Source organism: Drosophila sulfurigaster, chromosome X (assembly GCF_023558435.1).
Source record: "Drosophila sulfurigaster albostrigata strain 15112-1811.04 chromosome X, ASM2355843v2, whole genome shotgun sequence".
Classification (NCBI taxonomy): domain Eukaryota; kingdom Metazoa; phylum Arthropoda; class Insecta; order Diptera; family Drosophilidae; genus Drosophila; species Drosophila sulfurigaster.
Genome location: NC_084885.1, coordinates 15,501,842 through 15,524,908, shown reverse-complemented (window position 1 = coordinate 15,524,908; position 23,067 = coordinate 15,501,842). Strand labels below are relative to the sequence as shown.

General features: G+C 37.7%; 5 protein-coding genes across 6 annotated transcripts in view; 3 read left to right on the top strand and 2 right to left on the bottom strand.

Moving 5' to 3' along the window:
• Positions 1 to 679: 679 nt before the first annotated feature.
• On the top strand, positions 680 to 1,495 carry LOC133847519 (uncharacterized). The gene is made up of 2 exons (XM_062282629.1): positions 680 to 930; positions 996 to 1,495. Exons 1-2 carry the CDS (start codon positions 725 to 727, stop codon positions 1,153 to 1,155), a joined length of 366 nt encoding a protein of 121 aa, XP_062138613.1. The 5' UTR covers positions 680 to 724; the 3' UTR covers positions 1,156 to 1,495.
• Positions 1,496 to 2,066: 571 nt separating this feature from the next.
• Positions 2,067 to 9,700, bottom strand: LOC133847511 (tyrosine-protein kinase hopscotch). Of its 2 annotated transcripts, none has more exons than XM_062282618.1 (10): positions 8,143 to 9,700; positions 7,917 to 8,077; positions 6,722 to 6,928; positions 6,326 to 6,645; positions 5,778 to 6,240; positions 4,512 to 4,870; positions 3,907 to 4,432; positions 3,657 to 3,827; positions 3,419 to 3,586; positions 2,067 to 3,343 (listed from the first exon to the last, which is right to left on the bottom strand). In XM_062282618.1, the coding sequence occupies exons 1-10, from the start codon at positions 9,313 to 9,315 to the stop codon at positions 3,115 to 3,117; spliced, it is 3,777 nt and encodes a 1,258-aa protein (XP_062138602.1). In that variant the 5' UTR covers positions 9,316 to 9,700; the 3' UTR covers positions 2,067 to 3,114. The 2 variants fall into 2 exon arrangements, with proteins under 2 accessions (XP_062138602.1, XP_062138601.1); XM_062282617.1 differs by having other exon boundaries at positions 2,069 to 3,343; positions 3,657 to 3,823; positions 3,903 to 4,432; positions 8,143 to 9,699.
• A 133-nt stretch (positions 9,701 to 9,833) lies between these two features.
• On the top strand, positions 9,834 to 10,799 carry LOC133847521 (mitochondrial import inner membrane translocase subunit Tim8). The gene is made up of 2 exons (XM_062282631.1): positions 9,834 to 10,102; positions 10,176 to 10,799. The coding sequence occupies exons 1-2, from the start codon at positions 10,013 to 10,015 to the stop codon at positions 10,347 to 10,349; spliced, it is 264 nt and encodes an 87-aa protein (XP_062138615.1). The 5' UTR covers positions 9,834 to 10,012; the 3' UTR covers positions 10,350 to 10,799.
• Positions 10,800 to 10,870: 71 nt separating this feature from the next.
• LOC133847516 (uncharacterized) lies at positions 10,871 to 12,281 on the bottom strand. Its single transcript, XM_062282627.1, is given in 4 exon segments — positions 10,871 to 11,370; positions 11,509 to 11,943; positions 11,945 to 12,047; positions 12,105 to 12,281. Coding segments are annotated over 4 exon segments (1,020 nt in total). The 5' UTR covers positions 12,188 to 12,281; the 3' UTR covers positions 10,871 to 10,971.
• A 6,446-nt stretch (positions 12,282 to 18,727) lies between these two features.
• The window catches only part of LOC133847509 (disks large 1 tumor suppressor protein), a 37,780-nt gene continuing 33,440 nt past the window's right edge, over positions 18,728 to 23,067 (top strand). Inside the window, exons 1-4 of the mRNA XM_062282613.1 lie at positions 18,728 to 19,257; positions 20,432 to 20,563; positions 22,019 to 22,143; positions 22,636 to 22,794. Coding sequence (XP_062138597.1) covers positions 18,828 to 19,257; positions 20,432 to 20,563; positions 22,019 to 22,143; positions 22,636 to 22,794 — 846 coding nt within the window. The 5' untranslated portion in view covers positions 18,728 to 18,827. The remainder of the gene's footprint in view (positions 19,258 to 20,431; positions 20,564 to 22,018; positions 22,144 to 22,635; positions 22,795 to 23,067) is intronic.

The following is a 23,067-nucleotide window of genomic DNA, read 5'->3' as shown; positions in this document are numbered from 1 at the left end:
AGAGCGCGTCGAGAATGAAAGTGAAAGAGAGAGAGAGAACAAGTTGCATGGGATGAATGGAAGCCAGCTTGTAATGAGCATAAGAATGAGATGATAATTTTGAATAAAGTTCTAAGAATTTAGTAATCAAAAACAAAAACAAACAACAACAAAAAAAAACAAATAAAAAATATAATGCATAATTTTTGCCAATTTATTTATGTGTTCTTAAGCACTTTCTTATCTTGAATGTGTGATTTATTGATTTTTTAACTCCTTGTGATAAAGCAAACACAAGAACTTCCTATCCACTGCCAATGTGAACGATAAAAATACCAAAATTGCATAGATAAGCGCATTGACAATAGAAAAATGTATAGTTTATAAATATAGATTATTATTTGCTAGCTTTTGCACTGTTATTTTGAATTAGGCGCGCGACATACGCTTTACAGCACTATGTCAAACATCGAAATGTATGCAGTAGTATATTAATACTGCAATTGGGTGTCTGGCAACGCTCTAAAAAAGTATAAGATCTAAAATTTCGGTTTGTAAATGATAAAGTTTTCATAGCAATGAATAGTATAGTATAATTTATAATAATAATATTATGTGTCATTAGACAACTACAAAAATTAAATCGATATCGATAACTCCCAGTGGTGAGTAGGGTGGTGTTTGGTATTTCTTATCGTCAGCGGTGCGGTCACCCTGTATTGTGTTTAGGCAACTTTTGTTAGAAATGTCAACAGAAGTTGAAACTTCGACTGCATCTGATAAATTCTCGGCCAATGCCGAAGAACTAGAAAGCTACTATTTAATGCTCGAAGCGGGCAACATACCAGAACTCCAGTGGCAATTCCCGGGCCGTCGTCCACTGTCCCCAGATGCCAGCGCCGGCGTCAACAACAAAGAGCTGGAAGCAGCCACCGAAGCTGTTGAACAAGAGTAAGACAAGCGCTTAAAATAAGCATATGGAATAAATAATTAATTGTTATTTGCTTTGCTTGCAGGCCACAGAAGGCAAACGACTTTGATTTCAGTGACGATGTGGCGCCAACTCAAATGCGTGTGCGCAGCCAGACTTCGACTCCGAAATCGGCGAAGAAGAAGACTGCCAACTTTGCCGGTGTCCTAGAGACGCTTAAGAAGAAGAAGACGGAGGGTTCCTAGCACATAATTAATCCATATAGCATGCAGTTTAACTAGATCCAAAAAGGAACTGGAATTTCAAAAGAGAGACATTCATTAGGACACTAGACACAATTGTCTGTTTATTATTTTTTTTTATATATGTATATCATAGTTAACAGTGCTAATTAATTTAAGCTCGTTTAAAATTCTTAATTTCAATTGAATCTTTTCCCGGCAATCTTTCGTATTTTTAAATCTTCTCCACATCGTACATTTTCATCGCCTTAGAATAACGAATTTTTTGTAAATAATTATATTTAAGTAGTCTATTTTTAACATACAATAGTTGTTTACACAATATATTTATGCATTATATATAAACCTTAACGTGTTTGTTCTTTTTAGTGAATTCGACTTTTCTTATCTGAATTATGTTCATAGTACATTAATTGTTTGTTCATATCTATTTTTCATTTATCTTTAAATGGTGCTCATTCCCTGCAATTCATTCGTATATTTCTCTCTCGCTTCCTCGTACTATTCGCTATCTCTTTCGGTTATGTGTGAACAATGCTATTGCTTTTTTAATGCAGTTTAAGGAAAAAAGAAGTTTAGAAAATAAACAATATCATTAAATACAAATTTTATGAAAAAAATTATAAATTTAACTATTAGTTTGCTTTCTTGTATCCCTGAGAGCGAACAATTAAACATAAAGTTTAGAAATGTAAAATTGAATTCAATTGTTAAAATTCTTTCGCTTTCCCACAGATTTATATTGGTCATAGTTATAGTATGTTTCTTCAATTCCAGATATATGTATGAATTGTGTGTTTTAACATTCTGGAGAAATTCAGAAATCAAAATTAGAATCCAATTCGTTGTGACTGAATAATGTGGGAAACCGAATAAATAATGATGGGCAAAATCAAATTAGTTAATGTATTCGTTGTTTTTATTTATTTTTAAATGGCATATGTGTTCACATATATATATATATATAGTATATACATATATATGCATAAAGTATAATTGACTTCTCTGTGTGTGTGATCCGTAGTCAATTAGAGTTTTTACAAAGGATATATATATATATTATTATATAGAATATATAATCTATATGTGCACATAGTAGATTTCTTGAGTAAATTAGTATTAGATAATATACCAATATATATATATATTATATATATATATTTGATTATTTTATTCGCCTGATTGCGTTAGGGTTTTTGTTACGCTTGCAAAAGCGTTTGTGCAGTTTTTTTGTTTTTGTTTTGTTTTTGGTTTTTTCAAATAATTTTCGTTAATTCTTTTTCGTTTTGTTTTCGTTTTTATGTGTTTTTTGTACATTTTAAAATTACATCAAGCTAAGCAATATTTAACAATGTTGTCTAAAAAGTTATAACAAACTAAAATGAGAATTGTTTAAATGCTTTAAACATAAAAGTAAAATGAAGGATTAGAAAAAAGAGATAGGCGTAGTGCATGTGCTTGTTGTCTGTGTTTTTTTTTTTGTTTTGAGGGGAAGAGAGAGTGTGTGCGTGGGGGAGGGGGTTGGGGGAAAGCACATTCATTTATGTATATATAGTGTGAGAATAGTTGTAGTAGTGTATAAGTATATTTAGCTTAAATTTAAACAAACTTTGTTGCTGTTAAAGCACGTGCGTCCGGCGTTTTTAAAACGCCTCAATTATGTGGGTGGGTGATTCAAGCAGGGTGTGGAGAGGAGGGAAGTACAATGGGCGTTTGTGTGTGTGTGTGTGTGAAAGTATAACAACTTAAAATACTACACGAAATAAATGAAAAACATCAACAAATTGTAGTTTGCGTGTTCACGACACACGGCTAGGCCAAGGTGAACGCTGATAATTAAGCCAAAAAAAAAAAAAAACAAAGAGACAATTTTCTCCCCAGTCCATTTGTGTTTTTTTCTCTCTTTTTCTTCCTTCATGATTATAATTCGTTGTTAAGTGTTGCCGGCAGTCCTTCATTCAATCATTCATCCTCCAATCCGCTTCTGTGATGCTGCTGCAGTTGCTGTTGCTGTTGCTGTGGCTGTGGTTGCTGCTGCTGCTGCTCGAGATTGCCAACATTATCGCCGATTTCACTTTGAATGATCTGGATGATTTGATAGAATGAGGGACGCGATTTGGGCGTCTCATGCCAGCAGGGACGCATCAACTCATTGTACACAAAGTCTGTGCAAAGCTCTGGCTTGGGTAACCTACAAATTACAACATACGGGAAGAAAAAGATTCAATAGAATAGAATTCAAAGGTCTTATTTGGAATGTGTTTACCGCTCGCCACGTCGCAGTCGATTGAGGAAATCTTCCTGTGTAAGTTCCTGGCCAGGCAATAGATTCGGTATTTCGCCACGCGAGAACATTTCAAAGAGCGTTACGCCATAGCTCCAAACATCTGAATACGATGAGAATTTGCAGGTCTCAATGGCCTCCGGCGAGTACCTAAAGACAAAATTAAGTTATAAATTAATAAAGGAGGAAATTGTATTAATTACAGCATTATTTCAATTACCATTTGATGGGTATATCGCGCTGACTGATGCCATAATAATAGCCATCAGCATTGGCGAATTGCGCCAGACCAAAATCTGAGATTTTCACACACGAACGATCGACTAGAATGTTGCGCGCCGCCAGATCACGATGTATTAGCCCCTTGCCGGACAAATAGTTCATGCCCTGTGTGTACGTCATAAAAAGTGCGAAATTCAAATAAAGTACAAATCAGATGGTTAGAAATCTTTTGCGTTTCACTTACGCAGGCAATGTCCAAGGCAAAGGCCAAGAGACGGGCATTCGTTAGGCTTGGCTTGCGCGAACTGAGATACACAATAAACGAACCATACTCAAAGTACTCCATGATAATACTTAGCGATTTCTCTGCCCAATACTTGAACTTCACGACATTGGGATGATCCAGTTTCCTCATGATATCAATTTCGCGTATAAAATCGTTGGTCACCTGCACCGTTTTGAGTTTCTTGATGGCCACCTGTTCGGTGGGACGTTCCTTGTCATGATATTCGAGTTCGCCGCGATAAACGGTGCCATAGTGTCCTTGGCCAATCTTGTGCTTCTCGCGATAAATCACCTTGCAGTCGGACAGTTGCATGACCAGCGGCAGATCGTGAGAGTGTGAAAAGAATTCACCTGGACCGCTGAATAGATTGCGAGCGGTTGCCTCGTCCATTTCGCATTCAGATTCATGGCGACCATTTGCCATCTGGCCATGTCCATTATTCATGACCATAAATTCGCCCTGATAGTCGCCATCCTCAGCGAACTCCACTGCGCAAGCAAACGAGAGAGGTAGAAAATTAGTCAATATTGAATTTGAATATTGTCAATTTGATAATGCGAATCTTACGTGATTCGGCTTCGGTTTCGGTTTCAGGCACATCGTAGTTGCGCTGCAGTCGCGTCTTGATCGCATTGAGGCGCGTAAAGATGTCGTGGTGACTGAAACGCTTCTCGGGATCATCGCTCCAGCCATCCATGATCGTGTTGTACATCTCGGTGGGGCACAGACGCTGATGCAGCGGCTTCAATATGCCGCCATCGATCGAACGATTGCGTATGAGATCGCGTTGCTTCATTCGATCCGGTGCGCATTGTCCACGCGAGAAGATCTCATAGATGGTCGTCGCAAATGCCCACAGCTGTGTGCTCGAGTCCTGTTTGGCGGCCTCCAAGTGGTTGTAGTACTTGATGGGTATCCACGCAGAGCTGGGAAGGTAAAAAGAAGTGAATTGATTAGTTGAAGATTTGTTTGGAGTGTTGTTATAAGTTGTTATTCAATGAAAGTGAGATAACTGCTACTTATTTTGATTAATAGCCAGAAAAGGGATATATTATTATTAAAATAATAATAAAAATACTAAGATATACCGATATATATATTTGGTATATCAAATAAATATACCTCAAAAATACTAAGTTACACCGATATATATATTTTTGGTATTCCAAATTAATATACCACAACAATACTTAAAAAAATGTCGAAATATATATTTAGTATATTGATATAGTACAACATTATAAATATACTATAGAGCAAAATATACCAGATGTTCAGTCAATGCAACTAAGATCCCTAGTAATATACCACATAACTACTAAAATATACTAAAGGCTATTTTTGGTATAAATATATATAGAGCAACATTATAAATATAGCATAGAATACTGAAATATACCAGATTGTCAGCCAAAGCAGCTAAGACCCGTAGTAAACTTTTTCCCCATACAAAACTATTTCTCAAATAATAATTTCTACCAACAAAATTTTCAGGAACCTTAAATACTTAGTTATCGCTGCTCTAGCTTCAAAATTACATTTGTTTTTTTCGATTTGCCGAGGCGGAAGTGGGAGTGGAAAACATTTTAAATAAACTTGATCTGCGTACAAACATTAGAAGTGCAGCTGAAAAACAATTATTGCTCTATCTGTTATAGTCTCTGAGATCTAAGTGTTTATACGGACGGACGGACGGACAGACAGGTCAGTCGCTATGTATATCATCTCGAAATATACTTAATGGGATAAGAGATGCCTTCACCTGCCTGTTACATTCATTTCCCTTCTACTCTATGCATAGCGGGTATAAAAAGAACTGTTCGATGCACTTACTCTGATTGCTTGTAGGGACGCGGGTAGCCGGGATCACTGATTTTGGCATCGAGCACATACTTCTCGGGCTCGTATTTGGTAACGTACAGATTCGCACAGCGTATGTAGCTATGGATGATCTTATTATCCTCCAGATAGTGCATGCCACGCACCAAGCCATGCATCACGTCCAGCAGACAATACATGCTCAGATCGCGATGCGCCAACAGGAATTTGTTGAGTGGCCCATACTTGGAGTACTCCATGACCATGGTATAGGGCACCGATAACGTCAGGCCATAGAGCTTGATGAACTGCGGCGACTGGATTAAGCTCCAGGTGTGCGCGAGCTGTGTGAACTCTTGGAAATTGGCATCGTACTTCAGCATCTTCATGGTGACGGGAACATCCTTGAACGAACCCTGTTGTATCCAATCGCCTCGCATGGTAAACACTTTGTCATCATCGCTGTGATTGATCGAGTCTGTGTGTGTGTGTGTGGATTAACAGGAATTTCATTTATAAATACAATAAAGTCAATAGAGTGGAAAAGATCTTTCGTCTCTCACCTCGATACCATTGCAAATCGGTTTTGGGATTAAATATCTGGGCATTGCGACGCTGCAGTTCGCCTTCGCTTAATTCCATTTCAGTCTTTTTGGTTTTCAGATTTTTTGGCAAACAGAGCAGCAACAGCGGCGGCTTGTCATACTTCGATGGCGGTATGCGTATGCGATCGTTGCTATCGGTGCGTATAAATTGCGCCAGCTCCGGCAGCTGATCGAATGTGTGCTCATCGCCATTGTAGGCCAGCTTCCAGTGCTTCTCCTTGCGCACAATCTTGAACGTTTCCGTCTGGCAGCGCTCATGATCGCTGTTGCGAGCCACGCTAAAATATACGATATATATAAATTGTACATATATTTTCAAATCAATGAATTATAGTTGCGTCAAGCTTAACTCACATGCGTGTGTTGATGTCGATGTAGTAGGTGTTGTATTCGCGATCACATTGCCGCACAATGTAGCTGCCACATTTGTCGCCATTCTCGTGCAGCTTCATAAACGAATAGCCGCCACCGATGGGGCCATGACAGCACAGTCTATCGAGCTCCTCCAGCGAGGGCGTCTTGTACGACGGGCACAAGTCCTGCATCCACTTCACGGTTAATCTGTAAGTTGGAAGAGAGAGCGAGTGTAAATTAAATAAAGTCATTAAAATACTTAAAATTCTTAGCTGCATTGATAGCCAGACTAAATGTTAATTTTATGCACTTATTACTTAATTGCTCATTGAAATAAATACTGCCATAAATAGTTCAATTGATCTGGCAAATTCTCAAAAACTGAAAAACATAAACGAATAGGTTCAATCGACAAAACGTGCCCAACGAACAAACGATTCATTTTTAGAAATGATATTAAATTTCGAATGCCGTTATGTCGCTTTTCGTGCTTCTGATGCGATAATATTGTACAACTGACTCTGACCGCATTAATTATCAATTTCCAAAGAAGTAGAAGCTAGAAGGCTGCAATTTTGGGAGCTGAGAGTGTAGTCTATAGCTTATGCTTGCATACTCTTTCGATATACTTATTCTGACATTATTCATTATGCTGACTAATTTTAAGCCTAAACAGTAAGAGCTAGAAGGCTGCAATATTGATTATATTTTGTGCGCTGACTTTGACTGCATTAATCTTCAATAAAGTAGAAGCTGGAAGGTTGCAATTTTGAGACCTTACTACATTCTCTAGCTTGTGCTTTTGATGTACTTATTCTGACAATATTCTTTAAGCTGACTTCTTGATTATCAAGTCTTAACGGTAAGAGCTAGAAGGCTGCAATATTGATTATATTTTATGCGCTGACTCTGACCGTATTAAGTATCAATTTACAAAGAAGTAGAAGCTGGGAGGTTGCAATTTTGAGACCTTACTACATTCTCTAGCTTGTGCTTTTGATGTACTTATTCTGACAATATTCTTTAAGCTGACTGCTTGATTATCAAGTCTTAACGGTAAGAGCTAAGGGGCTGCTTCCATGCTTTTGATACACTTATATGCCATTATTTGTATGCTAACTGACTGCTTGAATCATTCAATTCTAAACCTTAACAGTAAAATATAGAAGGCTGCTTAAAATTATGATTGTTTTACCTAATATAAATGCCCAGATAGGAGATGAACGATTTCATTTCGTGTTCGGTCTCGAAGCGCATGTGATAACCCTTGGGAAAGCCGACAATTTCCATGCGCACCAGCTGCTCGCTCTCCTTGTACAGCGAGAAGATGTCCTCGACCACAGCGACGAGACTCCACTGCAAATGCATTTTCAGGATTACATTATCTAGTACTTCTTCAAAGGAAAAGACCAATTACTCACTTTGAGCGTGGCCTCTGAGGTGACGCGTGCCACTTTTAGACCGGGCTCGGCTGAATCATGGAACCAGAGACGCACATAGACGGGTATTGTGTTGGGCATCTGTTGCTGCAACACGCGACGCTGTGCATGTTGATGATTCTGATGCCGATGATGTTGATGATGCTGTGATGCTGCTGATTGCGACCCATTGCCATTGCTGCTGCTATCATTGCGTGGATGATGTGCGGTGACTGTCGTCGACAGCGTTGTATTCGAGCCTGTCACCAGCGTTGTGGTCGACGTCCGAGTCGAGTGACTGATACTGTGGCTGCTGCTCCCAATGCCGCTGCTCAGGCTTGGCGGCTCTGTGGTCGATTCGTTGGGGAAATACTCAACGGTGGCCTTAAACTGTTCCGTCAAATATGTGGGCGCCAAATGGCAAATCTGATGCACATAATGCCACTTCAGACTATCGACCGCCGGCTGATTAACGCTCAGCTGGCGGAATGTGCTGCGGATTTTGGCGCGCACAAAGATGCGATGTGCCCGCCACAGACTGCGGGGCAAATACGTTTTGTAGGCCTTCTCTACCGCCTGGGCCGCCAGTTGGCGTTCCTCCTTATCGATTAGCATATCCATCACCGCCAGGCCCATGACCTTGTCCTTGTGATCGGGATAGCGTATTTCCTGGATCTGTTCGTGCAACATGTCGTAGCGCATCTGATGATACAGATACGTATGGCAATTGGCATCGATTTCGGACAGTTGGCGATCCAATTCAGGCACCCGGAATCGCATGCGAAAGCAATAGCGAACGTTGCAGCTCAAATGTTCGCCAGCCAATTGCCATTTGTTGCAGTTGGCGCTGTTGTTGTTGCTGCTGCTGCTGCTGCTGTGCGAGTTGTTGTTATTGCTAGAGCTACTGCTGCTGCTCCCGCTGCTGTTGTGCTCGCGAATGCCGAACAACAATTGCGCCGCTGGCAATATCTCCATTTGGCGGCACATCATGCAGGAAATCTCCTCGGCGAGCAGTGTGGGCGCAAAGCGATCGTAGTCGTCCTTCAGAAAGTTGTAGACGTGTATGTAGCCATCGTTGGCAATGTTCTGACTTGAGCTGCCGCCGCTGCGCAGCGACGACGCTGCCAGGCTGCTGCTATCCGCCAGCGAAGTGCGTCCGCTGCTGCTGTCGTCCATTTCTTTCCTTTCGCGGCCACACAAACAACCAACCACACACACACACACACACACTCGCACTTTTCTAATCAACAAATCGTGTTGTTGTTGTGGTTGTCGTCGGTTGTTGCTTGCGTCGCCACCTCATTAATATGCAGTTTGTTTTTGTTGTTGTTGTTGTTGTTGCTGTTGTTGTTGTTTTCCTTTTCCTTTTTCTCTTGCACTTGCAACACAAACCTAACAAACAAAAATGTATATAAAACTATCTGCGTCTTTCGTGTGCACACATACACACACACAGAGGCGCACACGCACACGCTATAACAATTTACAAATATATAAATACAAAAGACGGAGTACTAAAAAAAAAATAAAGATTAATATGCAGTAATAGCAAATTTTTGTTTTTTTTTGTGTGTGGCTGTCCAAGTTGCAAACTATCGATAACTTGTTGCAGCCCCCACCATGTTCGTGTTGTTTCCCAACACCGTGCTTTTTTTCGGTCAAAAACACTCTGGCAACGCTAACAGTGTCAGTTTTTATATAACCTCAAAAAACACTCGGCGTATAGCAAAAGCACAAAATACAAAAAATTCTAAGTAGCCGTGGGACAAACAGACCAAACATTTTTTTTCTTTCGTGCTATTTCATTTGTAAATTGACTGAACAAACGTAATTACAACGTGTTATTACATCTTACATATACAATAGAGTAATCATGTCTGACTTTGAGAATCTATCCGGTAACGATAAGGAACTGCAAGAGTTTCTCATGATTGAGAAACAAAAGGCGCAAGTTAATGCACAGGTAACAGACAAGACAAACTTGTATACATAATGCCGGAGCATATTAAGTAATACAACAATTGTGATTTGCATAGATACATGAGTTCAATGAAATTTGCTGGGAGAAATGCATTGGGAAGCCGAGCACCAAGCTGGATCATGCCACAGAGACGTGCCTCAGCAATTGTGTGGATCGCTTCATTGATACCTCGCTCCTGATCACACAACGTTTTGCGCAAATGTTGCAAAAGCAAAGTGGGGGCATGTAATTGCTGCAAACGCAATTGCAACAACAACAATAATACTGTGTGGCGTAAGAAGTACAACAACAACTGCTGTAATCAATTAGTTGGACCGTTAGTGGAGCGCACATGTTCGATAGCTATGTGTGTGGAGGCTGGCCAATCAATCGAATACCCTTGTGTTCCGTTTTACTATCGTTTATCGTTTAACACCGCAATAACAACAACAGCCACAACAAAACCAAACCAAACAAAATAACTTTACACGTAATTTCTAAAAATTTACCATGTAAGAAGCGTTAGAAGAGTTTTTGCTATTACCCTTTTCTTTTCTCTTTTTTTGTGGCTTCCGAATATATTCTTTTGGACACAAAACGGTGCTAAATTTATCCTCTGTCGTTTCACCGTGCAGCGACCGAAACTTTAAAATTCCGAAACCAAAAAAAAACCGAGAGCAAGAAAAAAGAATAACACAAATCACACACACACACAATCTGAAAGACGAAAAGAAACGCAAGATGAACTAGGAAAAAATACATTGTACTATATTGTTTTTTTTTGTTAATTTTTTCTCGCATTTTTTTTGGGTTCTTCCAAGGTTGAGAATGTTTGATAAAAGATAAATAAACATTACAACAATGTTAACTAACTAACGACGTATCGTCGTCGTCGCCTCGTTGTTGCTATGTTCTTTTTTCAGCTGTCGATACAAATCAATCATCTTGCTGCGCTCCCCCTCTAGCATGTTGCGTGTGGCAGCTGGCAAATCTTTACGCTTGCCCTTCAGTTGTTGTTTCGTTGGCGTAGCATTCAGCAGCTTCTTCTTTTTCGCCTTGACGGCCGACGACGAAGTTGATGATTCAACAGTGTCTGCGTTCGATGTGGGTTTCTCCATCAGCGACTTGAGCAGAAGATTCGATTTGCTGCCTGGACGCGGCACAGTCTCGTTTTTGGCCGCCTTCCGTGGCAGCGTTTTAAGCGTGGGCGGCGCATGCACAATTTCGCCAAATTTGAAGACATCACGTTTGTATTCGGTAGGCCCAGCAGTCTGCAAATAGGAACAGATTACAAATAATGCTCAAATATGATTCGTGCTCTTTGGGTGCGTGTCTTAGCTTAGCACATATTGGTTTGTGTCTGCACTAAGCACCGATTGATATGATAAATCTACGCTAGAAAAACTCACCTCATCATCATCGTCGTCCTCTTCATCTGCTTCTTTGTAGGCACGCTTAATCAGCTCCTTGCTGGTCTTCGCATCCATTAGATTTGCCGTCTTCTTCTGTTGTTTCTTGCGTCCACTCTTCGCTAGGTGGCGCTCCTTTTGCTTCTGCTTGAGCAGCTCATCGATCTCGTTCTTGGGCCGCTTCTGAACCGTTATTTCGCCTGTCTGCGGATTGCGTATCACATTCACGCCGTATTTGGCCTCGTATTGTGCTTCGCGCACCGATGCGCTTGTCATTCGATTCACACGTCGCAAATAGTCTTCGTCCGTTTCATCGGCCAGCTGCTTAATGTTGGTATGTTTATTATTGCTATTGGATTGCGATTTCTTTGGCTGCTTCGATGTTGTTGCTTTGGGCACATCCTCCTTGCCCACAGCTCCGAATTTTAGCTTTTTTGCCCGCCTTGGCAGTGTCGGCCAAACGTTTGAACTGCTGAAATTTGTAAGAGCCGCGTTGATCGTCTTTTTGAGTGGGCGGATTGTTTGTCACATTGGCTAGTCTAAAAAAACGTATAGTTTAATTTAAATATGCTATGGAACTTCTTCAAGCTACTTACTTCTTTTCACGCTGTTCGATTTGCTGCAGCGGGTCGCGTACACCGTGATGTTTTCTCACAGGAATTTTACGCTTTCGAGCCATTATTATAACAAAACAAAAAAAAAATAAACGAAATGCGTTTGAACAACAAATAAATGTCAGTGACTCGTGGTCACGTTTGTCAACTGACAGCGTGATCAGCTGTTTGCGGTTACTACATTGCCGATATATATCGATAAATGGCTAGGCATGTCATCGAAAGACCCCATCAGTTATCCTATTGGTTATACTTATCAGATTAAAAAGCAGTAGTGCGACGACGCAAGAAAAATACTAAATTAAAAAAAAGTTCAAAAATTCGCATAATTTTACACGAAATTGTGTAAAATATTCATTGTAGTGCAGCCAGCTTTTAGCTACGCCAGTAGTTTTTTGGTACATTTCAAATAATCATTTGTGGTCACACTGCTTGCATTTGCCGTGCGGTCGGCTGTGCGAATGAATGCTCGCACTGCGCATGCGTCGATTTCAGCAGACAGACAGAACGGCAGACTGTCCGACAGACAGACAGACTGGCAGGCAACGGCAAAGGCAAAGGCAAAGCGAGGCAGTCAGCAGAGCCAGAGCAGCCAGCCAAAGTAACTTGCGAGCTTATAAGAGAGAGAGCAGAAAATCCGTAATATATACATATATACAACATATATATTCTCAACGTGCTTCATGCCAAACGCATACGCAAACCGTAACTGTAATTTATTTTATTAAACACAGCAAAAAAGTAATACAAAAAATGCCTGAGGCCAGTGCCAAACGCATGTCCTTTCTTAACGTGTGAGCGTGTATGTAAATTCCAATTGCAATTTCAATTTGTGATACACATATTTAACAAAAAAAAAAACAATGGTAGTTACAATATTTTGATGTCACACACACGCAGATGTAACTACGAAAAATAGTGTGTACATATATCTCTTCTCTATGTACAGTGTAAGTGTGTGCATATATAACAAAAAATCAAAAAATTAAAAAACGGTCCTCTCGGGTCTTTGCGATTGATGATTATCTATGTGGTTGTGTGTGTTGTATTTTTTCTTCAATTTTTTATATGGTCCATATTATGTATGCAGCAGTACATACTTAACTATGTAGATGTATGTTCGTATGCATGTAACCGAGGGATGTTGTTTAAAAATGAATAGTGATGAGTGCCCTGCTGAACATCAAATACAACTCTATATATGTGTATCTCTCTCTGTGTATGTGTGTATGCCTTTGCCCGTGTGTGTGTGTGTAACGTGACAGCCGCAGCATCAGCTGCCCCAAGCGTCAGTGAGCTCATAACGGTGCGCGAAAACGACGAAACCTTTTTTTTTATCCAACGTTTCTCTGCATTCTATTTTTTTTTAACGTTCGGGAGTGAGTGAAAACTTTCAACAGACAACAACCGACCTGAACAATAGAAAACTGACAAAACACATAAAAGCATACTTGTAGGCGCATAAAAAATCTCATCATACATTATGTACATCAGATGTAAGCATAAGAGTGTGTACACACTTATGTACTGACTTAATTCGCTTTGGCGGCAAATTCAGCAGCAATGTTTAATTATGCCACACATACATTAGAAAAATGTATGTATTTCTTACACACACTTACATGTATGTAACAAAGTTTGCTGGGTTAAGCTAAAAATAGCATTAATGCAAAATAACAAAACATACAAACGTAATAAAATAAATCAATGTCTCTTACAGATGTACATATGTATATGTATGTACATGAATACATACATATGTACAATTAATTTAGCAGGTCTCTAAGTACATCAGTTTGTACATCCGGTTTGCACGTCATTTAACGGGACCCCAAGTACACACACACATACATCGCATACAGCAAAATCACAACGCAGCGATGCGCGTCAAGGTCATCGCATAAATTTATCGGTGTGTCGCTCAAGCAAACTTGAAGAACACAAAAAAAAAAAATCGAAATGGAAATCGAAAATGTACTTTATGGTAGATACTACAATCACACACACATCTACTAACACTCTTGGTATTTTTTATAGCATACTTTAATGAGCTCTGCATGTGCGTGTATGTGTGTGTATATACATGTGCGACCTGCACGTGTAACCTACATCTAAATGTATGTGTGTGTTTGTGCGTGTTAGTGAGAGATATGTAAATGAAATACACACATCGTTGATGATTACACCACACTATATGTGTATATATGTATGTACATATGTATGTGTATGTGTAATAAGTCGTTTGGATTTAATTCAAGTCTTACATATAAGCTGGCATTTAAGAACATTTCATTGTGCATATCAATCATATGCCACGTGTAATTATTATAATTGCTGCTGCCAAAGCAGCAACAGCAACAGCACAATATAAATTACTTATTGAACGAATGAACGACCGAACGAACGCAGCCCAATCAATTGGCCCTGTTTAGGCGAAACGAAATGAAACGACAAACGACAGGATAAGAAGAGTAGCGAAGCGAACAGAAGAGAAGAGAAGGCTGTGCAGTAATCGGCTTGTAATGCCAAGCAGCACGAGGTGATTGAACTTGCCGGCGTTGCCAACCTTTCCCCACCCCACCCCACCACGCTGCCCACTCTTCATCCTCACTCGTCGTCTTCTACACACACACACACACACACACACACACACACGCACATTTGCGTTCTCATTTGTTCATCAGCTCTTTCTTAGTCGTTCGCTCTTCTTCTTTCGCACTTCGATTGCTGGCAGTAAAAGCAATATGCATTGCAATGCTAAGGAAATGCAAGATTGATTAAATTCGAATGTTACATTTCTATCTAACTGTGCTGCTTAAATAAAGTTCAGCTTCAAATTTAACTTTCTTAGCCTACTTTGTGGCGCTTGCCATAACAAATTATTTATTAATTATAAATAAATGCTCAATGCTTGATCGTGACACACACATCTACATACACACACATCTATATACATTTTGAGTGAGCTGCAAGTTGAACAAGATGTCGCCACTCAAATTAGCAAGTGATATTGACGCTGAGCGTCAAAGAGGGCTACAAATAATTGAGCACGCCGCGCTCTCTTCAACAGTGTTGCCCTTTTGCTCATTTTTTTTTTTTGTGAATGTGTTTTTGTGAACTTTATTAAGAGAGCATTTCGAATTTGGGGGAAAATGGTCGCTGGAAGCATAAGCATTAATTATTGCTGAAGCGTTTTTAAATGTTTTTTTTTTTCACTCGCAGATCACAAGCAATGAGCTTTTTAATTTGAATTTTCGTTTTGTTTTTGTTTCGTACTTTGATTTATAATATGGCAACACTGCTGCGCGCCGCTCTCAAGGAACTACGACGAAGAGGCAGACAGAGAGGCAGGCAATTAGTTTGCTCCCTCGCTCGCACGCTCAGTTAGCCAGGCAGGCAGTCAGAGTCAGTTGTTGTTTTTTGTGGGGGGCGCGCGGGTGTCACGCATAAAGCATATAACATAAATTTGTTCAATTTCAACTCCAAACTATTACAAAATTAAAAAAGAAACTGTAACCAAACAAAAAGTTTACCCAAAAATAATACACACCATTTTTGAATAGCTGCCGTTTCCAACATAATTCAGCATATATGCATATTTATGTATATATAGATTGCGTGTGTGCCTGAGAGCAGAGAATTCGCTGAAATAGCGAAAAAGCAGCGCATATTTGTATGTGTGTGTGTGTTTGTGTTTGTGTAGCCTGGCAGACAGCGCAAAGCGGACATAGTGGACAGAGGACAGCAGAAAAAAAATCAGACAATAGTCGCGGCGTTGCCCGCAAACAACATTTTTGGGCGACAAAAATTTCGACATCGCAACGGTTTTTTGTTTTTGTACTTTTTTTTTTGTATTTTATTTTGCTGTTTTGCTGCGTGTGTTTGTGTGTGTGAGTGTCTGTGAGCTGTCACAGTTAATTATGTGAACTATAATGAGATGTGCAAAGATCAATTAATAAACTTAATTTCAACATCAAACATAAAAATATATATTCAATAACCATTATTACTCCACACACACACACACGCACACACATACGCATTCAGATGTGTGCTATAAAAAACATAAATGTAAAAGAGTGAAAGAGAGAGAAAAGTAAAAACCGATAAAAGCAACAAAGTGGCAGACAACGCAACGCAAAACCAACAAGAATAAAAATATATTGAAAACTATAATAAATAGCAACGTTTAGTATACGCAATATACGCATACATATGCACTCAGTGTGTATGCATGTATTAGTGTGCATTTTGTATAACAAATCGTATAACAGAAATATTACAGCCAAGCTTATAACACAAACAGTGATAAATAGAGTTTAACGACATTCAACTAAACACACACAAGCAAAAGGCTCAAAAACTGCAGCCACAATAACAACAACAACAACAAGAGGAAAAACAAAAATAATAACAAGAACAACAAACAATATAAAATATACTTTATACAACACCCACAAAATGCCAGTGAAAAAGCAAGGTAAGAAATCAAGAATATTTCTTCTCAATCATATCTTGAAGCTTTTATTTATTTTCCACAAATTTCATTTAATTACACGCATTTGTTTACTTTAGATGAAAGAAAACATTTTGCGGTTTATTGACTATATGCAATAAATAAATATTCCAAGTCCATATAAATTCTATATACATATGTACATATATAGTATAAACAATTGAATAACAAGTCGATCAAATGCCAGCCAAAAATTATTACGAGTTCATTTCGCACGTCAAGCGTTCTTTTTTTTTTTTGTTGTCTGTTTCATTATAGCATACGATTTGTGTTAGAAATGTTTGTCAAGCACATTTCCATATGTGTTTATGCATATTATTTGAATACCCTGTACAAATAAGTTGAAGGTGTCAATTGATTAGCTGTTGAATAGATACTTTGTTTGTTTTGCTATATCGAAAGTGTTTTATAATAACAATTTCATATTGCATTTTAAAATGAATATTTGCTTTGAAAATATATACAACATCTTTCATAGCTTTAAATTTTACGATTTTTGTTGAAAGATTCTAATCTTGGAACTCTTCATTTTAAAAGGTTAAATATAAACTTTTATTAGTTTTTTGTCTTTTTATTATCTGTCATTGGAGTCAATTAATATATTTCGCATACTTTTTTAATTTAAGAAAATAATTTCTTAGTAATTATAGAATATCTTTTATTTTCTTCTTTTATTTACAATCTGTTTGTTTACACAATAAGTAAATTGTATTAGAATGTTTAATTAACAAAAATAGCAGATTTACAATAACATCAGTTGAGTGGATTTATCTATTAAATATTTATTTATTTTATTTTAGAGAAAAGTTGAAAATTTAAGAAATGTGATTAGTATTAGAATTGAATTTTTTTCTTCACTTTATCAAAAGTATTTTATAATAAAATTCAAGTTTAATGACTGAAAATCCGCATAATTTTCAGAAATATTTGATTTTAAGGAGTCGTGCAAAAAAAAAGAAGCAATTTTAAAAAGTCTTTTCTCATTCGCATAGGAAGACATTGTCATGGGCATATTATTATAGTATACATATTATATTATAGTATATACGAATTTCGATTATATGGCTGCTGCTGTGCAATCCACAGGCATCATCATGTCCATTGCACCAAAAACTAAGCGCACAATAAATAGAAGAAATTTACCGACAAAAAAAAAAGAAAAAGAAAAAAGAAATCGAGATGCAAACGTTGCCAAACTTTTTGAAATGGGCAATAAATGAAGGTCAACATAAGCATGTGACGTGCTTACAAAAGACGCCTAAGATGCTCATGTAATAAATTACAGATATATGTAGCTATATCTGGTAGATATATTTGTGTCTGTCCGACTTTATGGCAATGTCATGCAATAATGCTGTGCGCTGACCCCAAGGATCTAACATAATAACTCGCAGTATTCTGTTCTTCTCAGTGTTCGGGGCTCGGGGTTGCCAAGCGACAGACAACAAGAGAGACAAAAGGTTAAGCATAAATAGTTTGGACCTGGTCAGGTTGGTCAACACACACTGGGAGGGGGAAGGGGAAGGGGGGACTGCTAATTTTGCTTTCTGTTTTTTAAGTCAATCTTTATTGATTTATTGAACACACACACACTTGGGTTGGTTGGCTAGTTGGGTTGGCTATTCAAACACCATCAGTTGAGCGTTGTCTTCACGCTGCACAAGTTGTGAGTGGTTGGGAATACAAAAAAAGCAAAGAAAAGATGGATTCAGACAGCGATTCGGATAGAGAGAAGAGCAGCGATCCGAATGAAGAGTTGCTCAGCAGCGATGACAAAACATTTCACGACGATGTCGATGAGGACTCCTCCGTTGGTGTCGATGACGATGAGGATGACGATGATAACGATAACGATAAATCTTCCTGCGATGTGCCCGCTGACCCAATTAGACAACAAATCGATGCGCCTCAAGCCGAGCAACTGCTCGTTGTGCTCATGCAAACGGAAGCCATAGAAATTCAACATCAACATCAACAGCAACAGCAACAAATCGATGTCCAAGTCGAGGAGGAGGAGGAGCATCAGCCACTGGCTGCCAACACTGAGGTGCCGCTAACTGCGAAAGTACCTCAAAGGGGAACGGGAACGGGAAAGGGAAAGGGAACCGTTGTTGGTCAAGTACAGTGACAGCGTGCGGGAGTCCATCGAATGCTTCTATTCCGCTCAGGATCTGCTCGAGTATGGTCACATGTTGTCCTCGTCTGCTTCAGCGGAGCAACAGCGCACTCCCGATGTCGAGTCCGGGTACTTTGACAAATCCGAGAGCGATGATGTGTCGCGTGATGAATTCGAAGCCATCTCCTCGGGTAGCTTGCGGCGTCCGAAGGACACGCAGTTGGGTGCCTTGGGAGGCACAGCGATCGAGAGCAGCTCGGAGAGTTTGCGCATGGAGTTGAGTCGCTTTTGCAGCTCCATGGAGGCTTTTGAGCGGCAGCAACTTGAGGCAGAGCCACAGTCAATGGACTTTAATACGCAAGGGGAACAGTTGGAGGAGCATCACGGGAATAGAGCGGGCCACAGGGAGAAGAAGTTGGAGCAGGAGCAGGAGGAGGGGACAGCGGATGAACAGTTCCTCGATACACAAAGTGAGCCATATATTATGCAGGTGTATCGTCTAGGTAATTGCCTAGGAATGGACGTATAACACCCAAAAGTATGTTAGCGAAAGCGTGAGGAAGAAGAAGATTTACGATGCTAGAAATGACAGAAGGCATTGAAATAGAGAGGAGAGCAGAATACCGATATATAAAAGGGAATTCATAGAATGTATATCTGCAATAATAATATTGTACATACATGAGAATATTCACCTATATTCAAAAAGTTTATGTGGTTAATAGAAAAATTCATTTATTGTAAATTAAAATTTAATTCTAGGGAAAGTCTTTTCCATAAATAGCTATCATACACACAAAGAAAAGAAGAAAATCTTTAATCAAGATTGTATGATGTCAAAAATGACCCAAGAAGGTTTTTTTTTTAAATAAAAATCAACATTTTACAAAAAATCTAGATTACTTCATTTTCAAGATTATAATCTTGACACAACAACGCCAAAAATGAGGTTCTAATTTTAAAGAAAGGAACATTTCCAACATTTTAAGAAACAAGAACAAAATTCATTTTTTTTCTTATAATCGAAAAGATCTTAAGTCCAGATTAGGAATCTCCTTTTCAATCTAGAATAAATAATTCTTGAAGCAAGATATTAATCTTAAAATAAAATGTTTTTAATTTTAATTTTTTAATTCAATTTAGCATAAAAATCATGATTTGAGATATTTTAATCTACAAATCTTATTTCAAGATTGTTTTTGTTTAAGATCAAAAAAATTTAAAATTCAGATTAATTAATTAATGTGAGAGATTAATTAATTCTTAGCAAAGTTTACTGTAATCTTAGGAAAATTTAACTATTTGTCAAATATGAATTCATTTAAATTTCAAAATATTGATATTAATTTGAATTTTTTCATAGGACTCGCAATAGCAATTTAAGAGCGGAAATTTCTGAAATATGGATTTTTGATATTCATTTCAGTTTTTATAGGAATTTCCATTAATTTTATTTTGTAAAATTCTTAATTATAAATGAAGAGTTGAAATTTGTGAAATATGGATTGATTTATTATGCAAATTATTGATAATAATTTGTGTTTTTACTATGGATTGATTTATTATGCAAGTTATTGATAATAATTTTGGTTTTTACTCAAAGATGATATATATATAAGAATTTCAAATGCATACTTAATATTAATGTAATTTCTTTTCTTTTCTTGGTCTTTGCAGAAGCTCATCGAGCTCTTGAGCTGCTCGAAGACTATCATGCACGTCTGTCGGAGCCACAAGATCGTGCCCTGCGTATAGCAATCGAAAGAGTCATCCGCATCTTCAAGTCCCGCCTCTTTCAGGCTCTGCTTGGTGAGTACTTTGGATTGTTTGGTTTCGGTTTCTAGAATTGTGATTCGTATTGTGGCATTGTGGCATGGAATTGACTTTCAGCTGATTCTGGCTAAATACAAAACAGAAAAAAAGAAAGAGAGGAACCGTTAGAGAAGCACTTATAACTTGATATGCTCGCATTCTCGTATTCGAGTCGAAGTCGAAATCGTTTGTCGCACTCGTTAATTCAAGTGCCAGTCGGTTGCATAAACAAACGTTTCCAGTTCACATTGTGTGTACAGAAGTGCGCATACATACATACATATATACATACTGTTATGTGTGTGTGTGTATGTATTGTGTCTCTATAGAGATACTCGTGTACTCGGCATATTGGCATCTCTGCTGTGACGTCGACAGGAAATTAAATGAGCGCATTCAATTTTACATTTAGGCCACTTGACTTTTGTTATAGCACACACACACACATACACATACACCGTCAGCATATTGATTGGTTAGCCATCATCCCACATTTCCATTCCCTTACCCATCGACCTCTGACCTGAAAAGTGCGCTAAACTTTGTTGCACACTGTCCTTTCTCTCCGTCTCCTTCTCTCCTCCTCTCTTTCTCCCTCTCTTCTTCACGTGTTATTGTTGCAGTTGACAGCAGCATTTTTCTGCTACTCAAATTGTGTTTTGTTCAATTTGTATCACAATTCTCATTCTCTCTACGAAGAATCGTACTCACATTTGTACACAGATTTGTAGCGATTAGTGTGACCAGGCTTAAACAATATGTTATTTTGCTGTGCTTTGCATTTTGTGACTTTGACTGAAATGTGAGAGTACACTGCAAAAAATTGAAAGTCTTAAATAAATTAAAGGTATGTTTATTTTGAAGTTTACAGTTGAAATAATAAAATAATACTTTTTTATATTTATTGTAGATAGTCCGATATTGGATTGGATTGCTCGAGATTTAGTTGAATCGATAAAATTAATGTTCAAAATTTGATACATGATTTTCTTAAAGTTCTTTTAATATAAGAAATTGGATTTTTTGTATATTTTTTAATTTATGAAAATAGAAGCTAAAGAGATTAAACTTTAGGAATCCATTTCTACAATGTAAAGTGAATGGGAGTCCCCAAGATCTAGTTAGATTGGAAAATTAATGTTCAAGAAATTAAAATTTAGTTCTCTTAATGTTCCTTTAATATAAGCAATTGAATTTTGTTGTTACACATTTGCAGTTTATGGAATTAGATAATAAATTTAAATTAAATAATTCAATTCTATGCTAAACAAATATAATGTAAAGTGTTTTTATTACAAATGTATTGTAAAAGAAAATAATACGATTTATAAAGAAGTTCGCTTGGCCTTAAAAAGAAACATACTTTTAATAGTTTACGATAGAAAACTTTAAAAATCATTATTAATTGAAAATTCGAATAACACTAATTTATGTTTTTTATATGCCTTACAGATATACAAGAATTCTATGAATTGACATTATTGGATGACTCGAAAAGCATACAACAAAAGACCGCCGAAACTTTGCAAATTGCAACCAAATGGGAGAAGGATGGACAGGCCACTAAGATAGCCGATGTAAGTGGAATATGAACTATTTACCTAAGTATATTGACTGATCAGATGATCAATTAGTTAGCTTTTGATATAATTGTCATTGTTAGAAACCTGGAAAACTGCAGATTGATTGATTTATTGACGGTTAGACTGCTTTTCAGTTAATGTTTGTTGTTCTTTTGGGATGTGTCAAAGTCTCTCTCTTTCTCTCTTTGTAGTGTAGCCTTAAGTAGTCGTTTTTATTATGTTTAACCTGTATTCAAATATAGATTAAGACGAATAGCCTAGGTGCATATCGTATCATTAACATCTGTCTTTACCTAAAAATATATGTTTATGCCTAACTCATTTAACCAGCTTTCTCATTTTCGATTTTCCTGTTCTGTAATCTGTATAATCTCTTTATGATCTTCGCTCTATTTATCTCATGCTGCTCTATAACAACTATACATATATATATATATATATCTATTCTATTTACTATTTACTTAATATTCACGCGTGACTCTACAGTTTATAAAAACTTCCAATCTTAATCGCAATTGCGCCTATGAGTTTAACAACGATGCCACAAATCCCAATCCAAGTTCAAATCTTAATCAAAACGTCAACGCGGCCGCGCATGCCGAAGCCTTAAGCAGAACATTTAAAAATGAATTGGAAGAGATTTTGGTAAGCACATCAACATTCCGTACACATTATCATACATATAACATATCTACAACACATATTCTATATCTATATCATTATAACTTCAACTATATATCTATACATTGAATAAATGAAAAGGCCAACAAATGAAAATAAAATTATATTTTAGAATAATAATGAAATTTCTTATATATTCAAAGCCATTTCATTTAATCAATTTGCCTATATAAACTATATATCATAGCATTTCTCTATCGATCTATCTATCTAACTTTAACTACATTCTACATACTA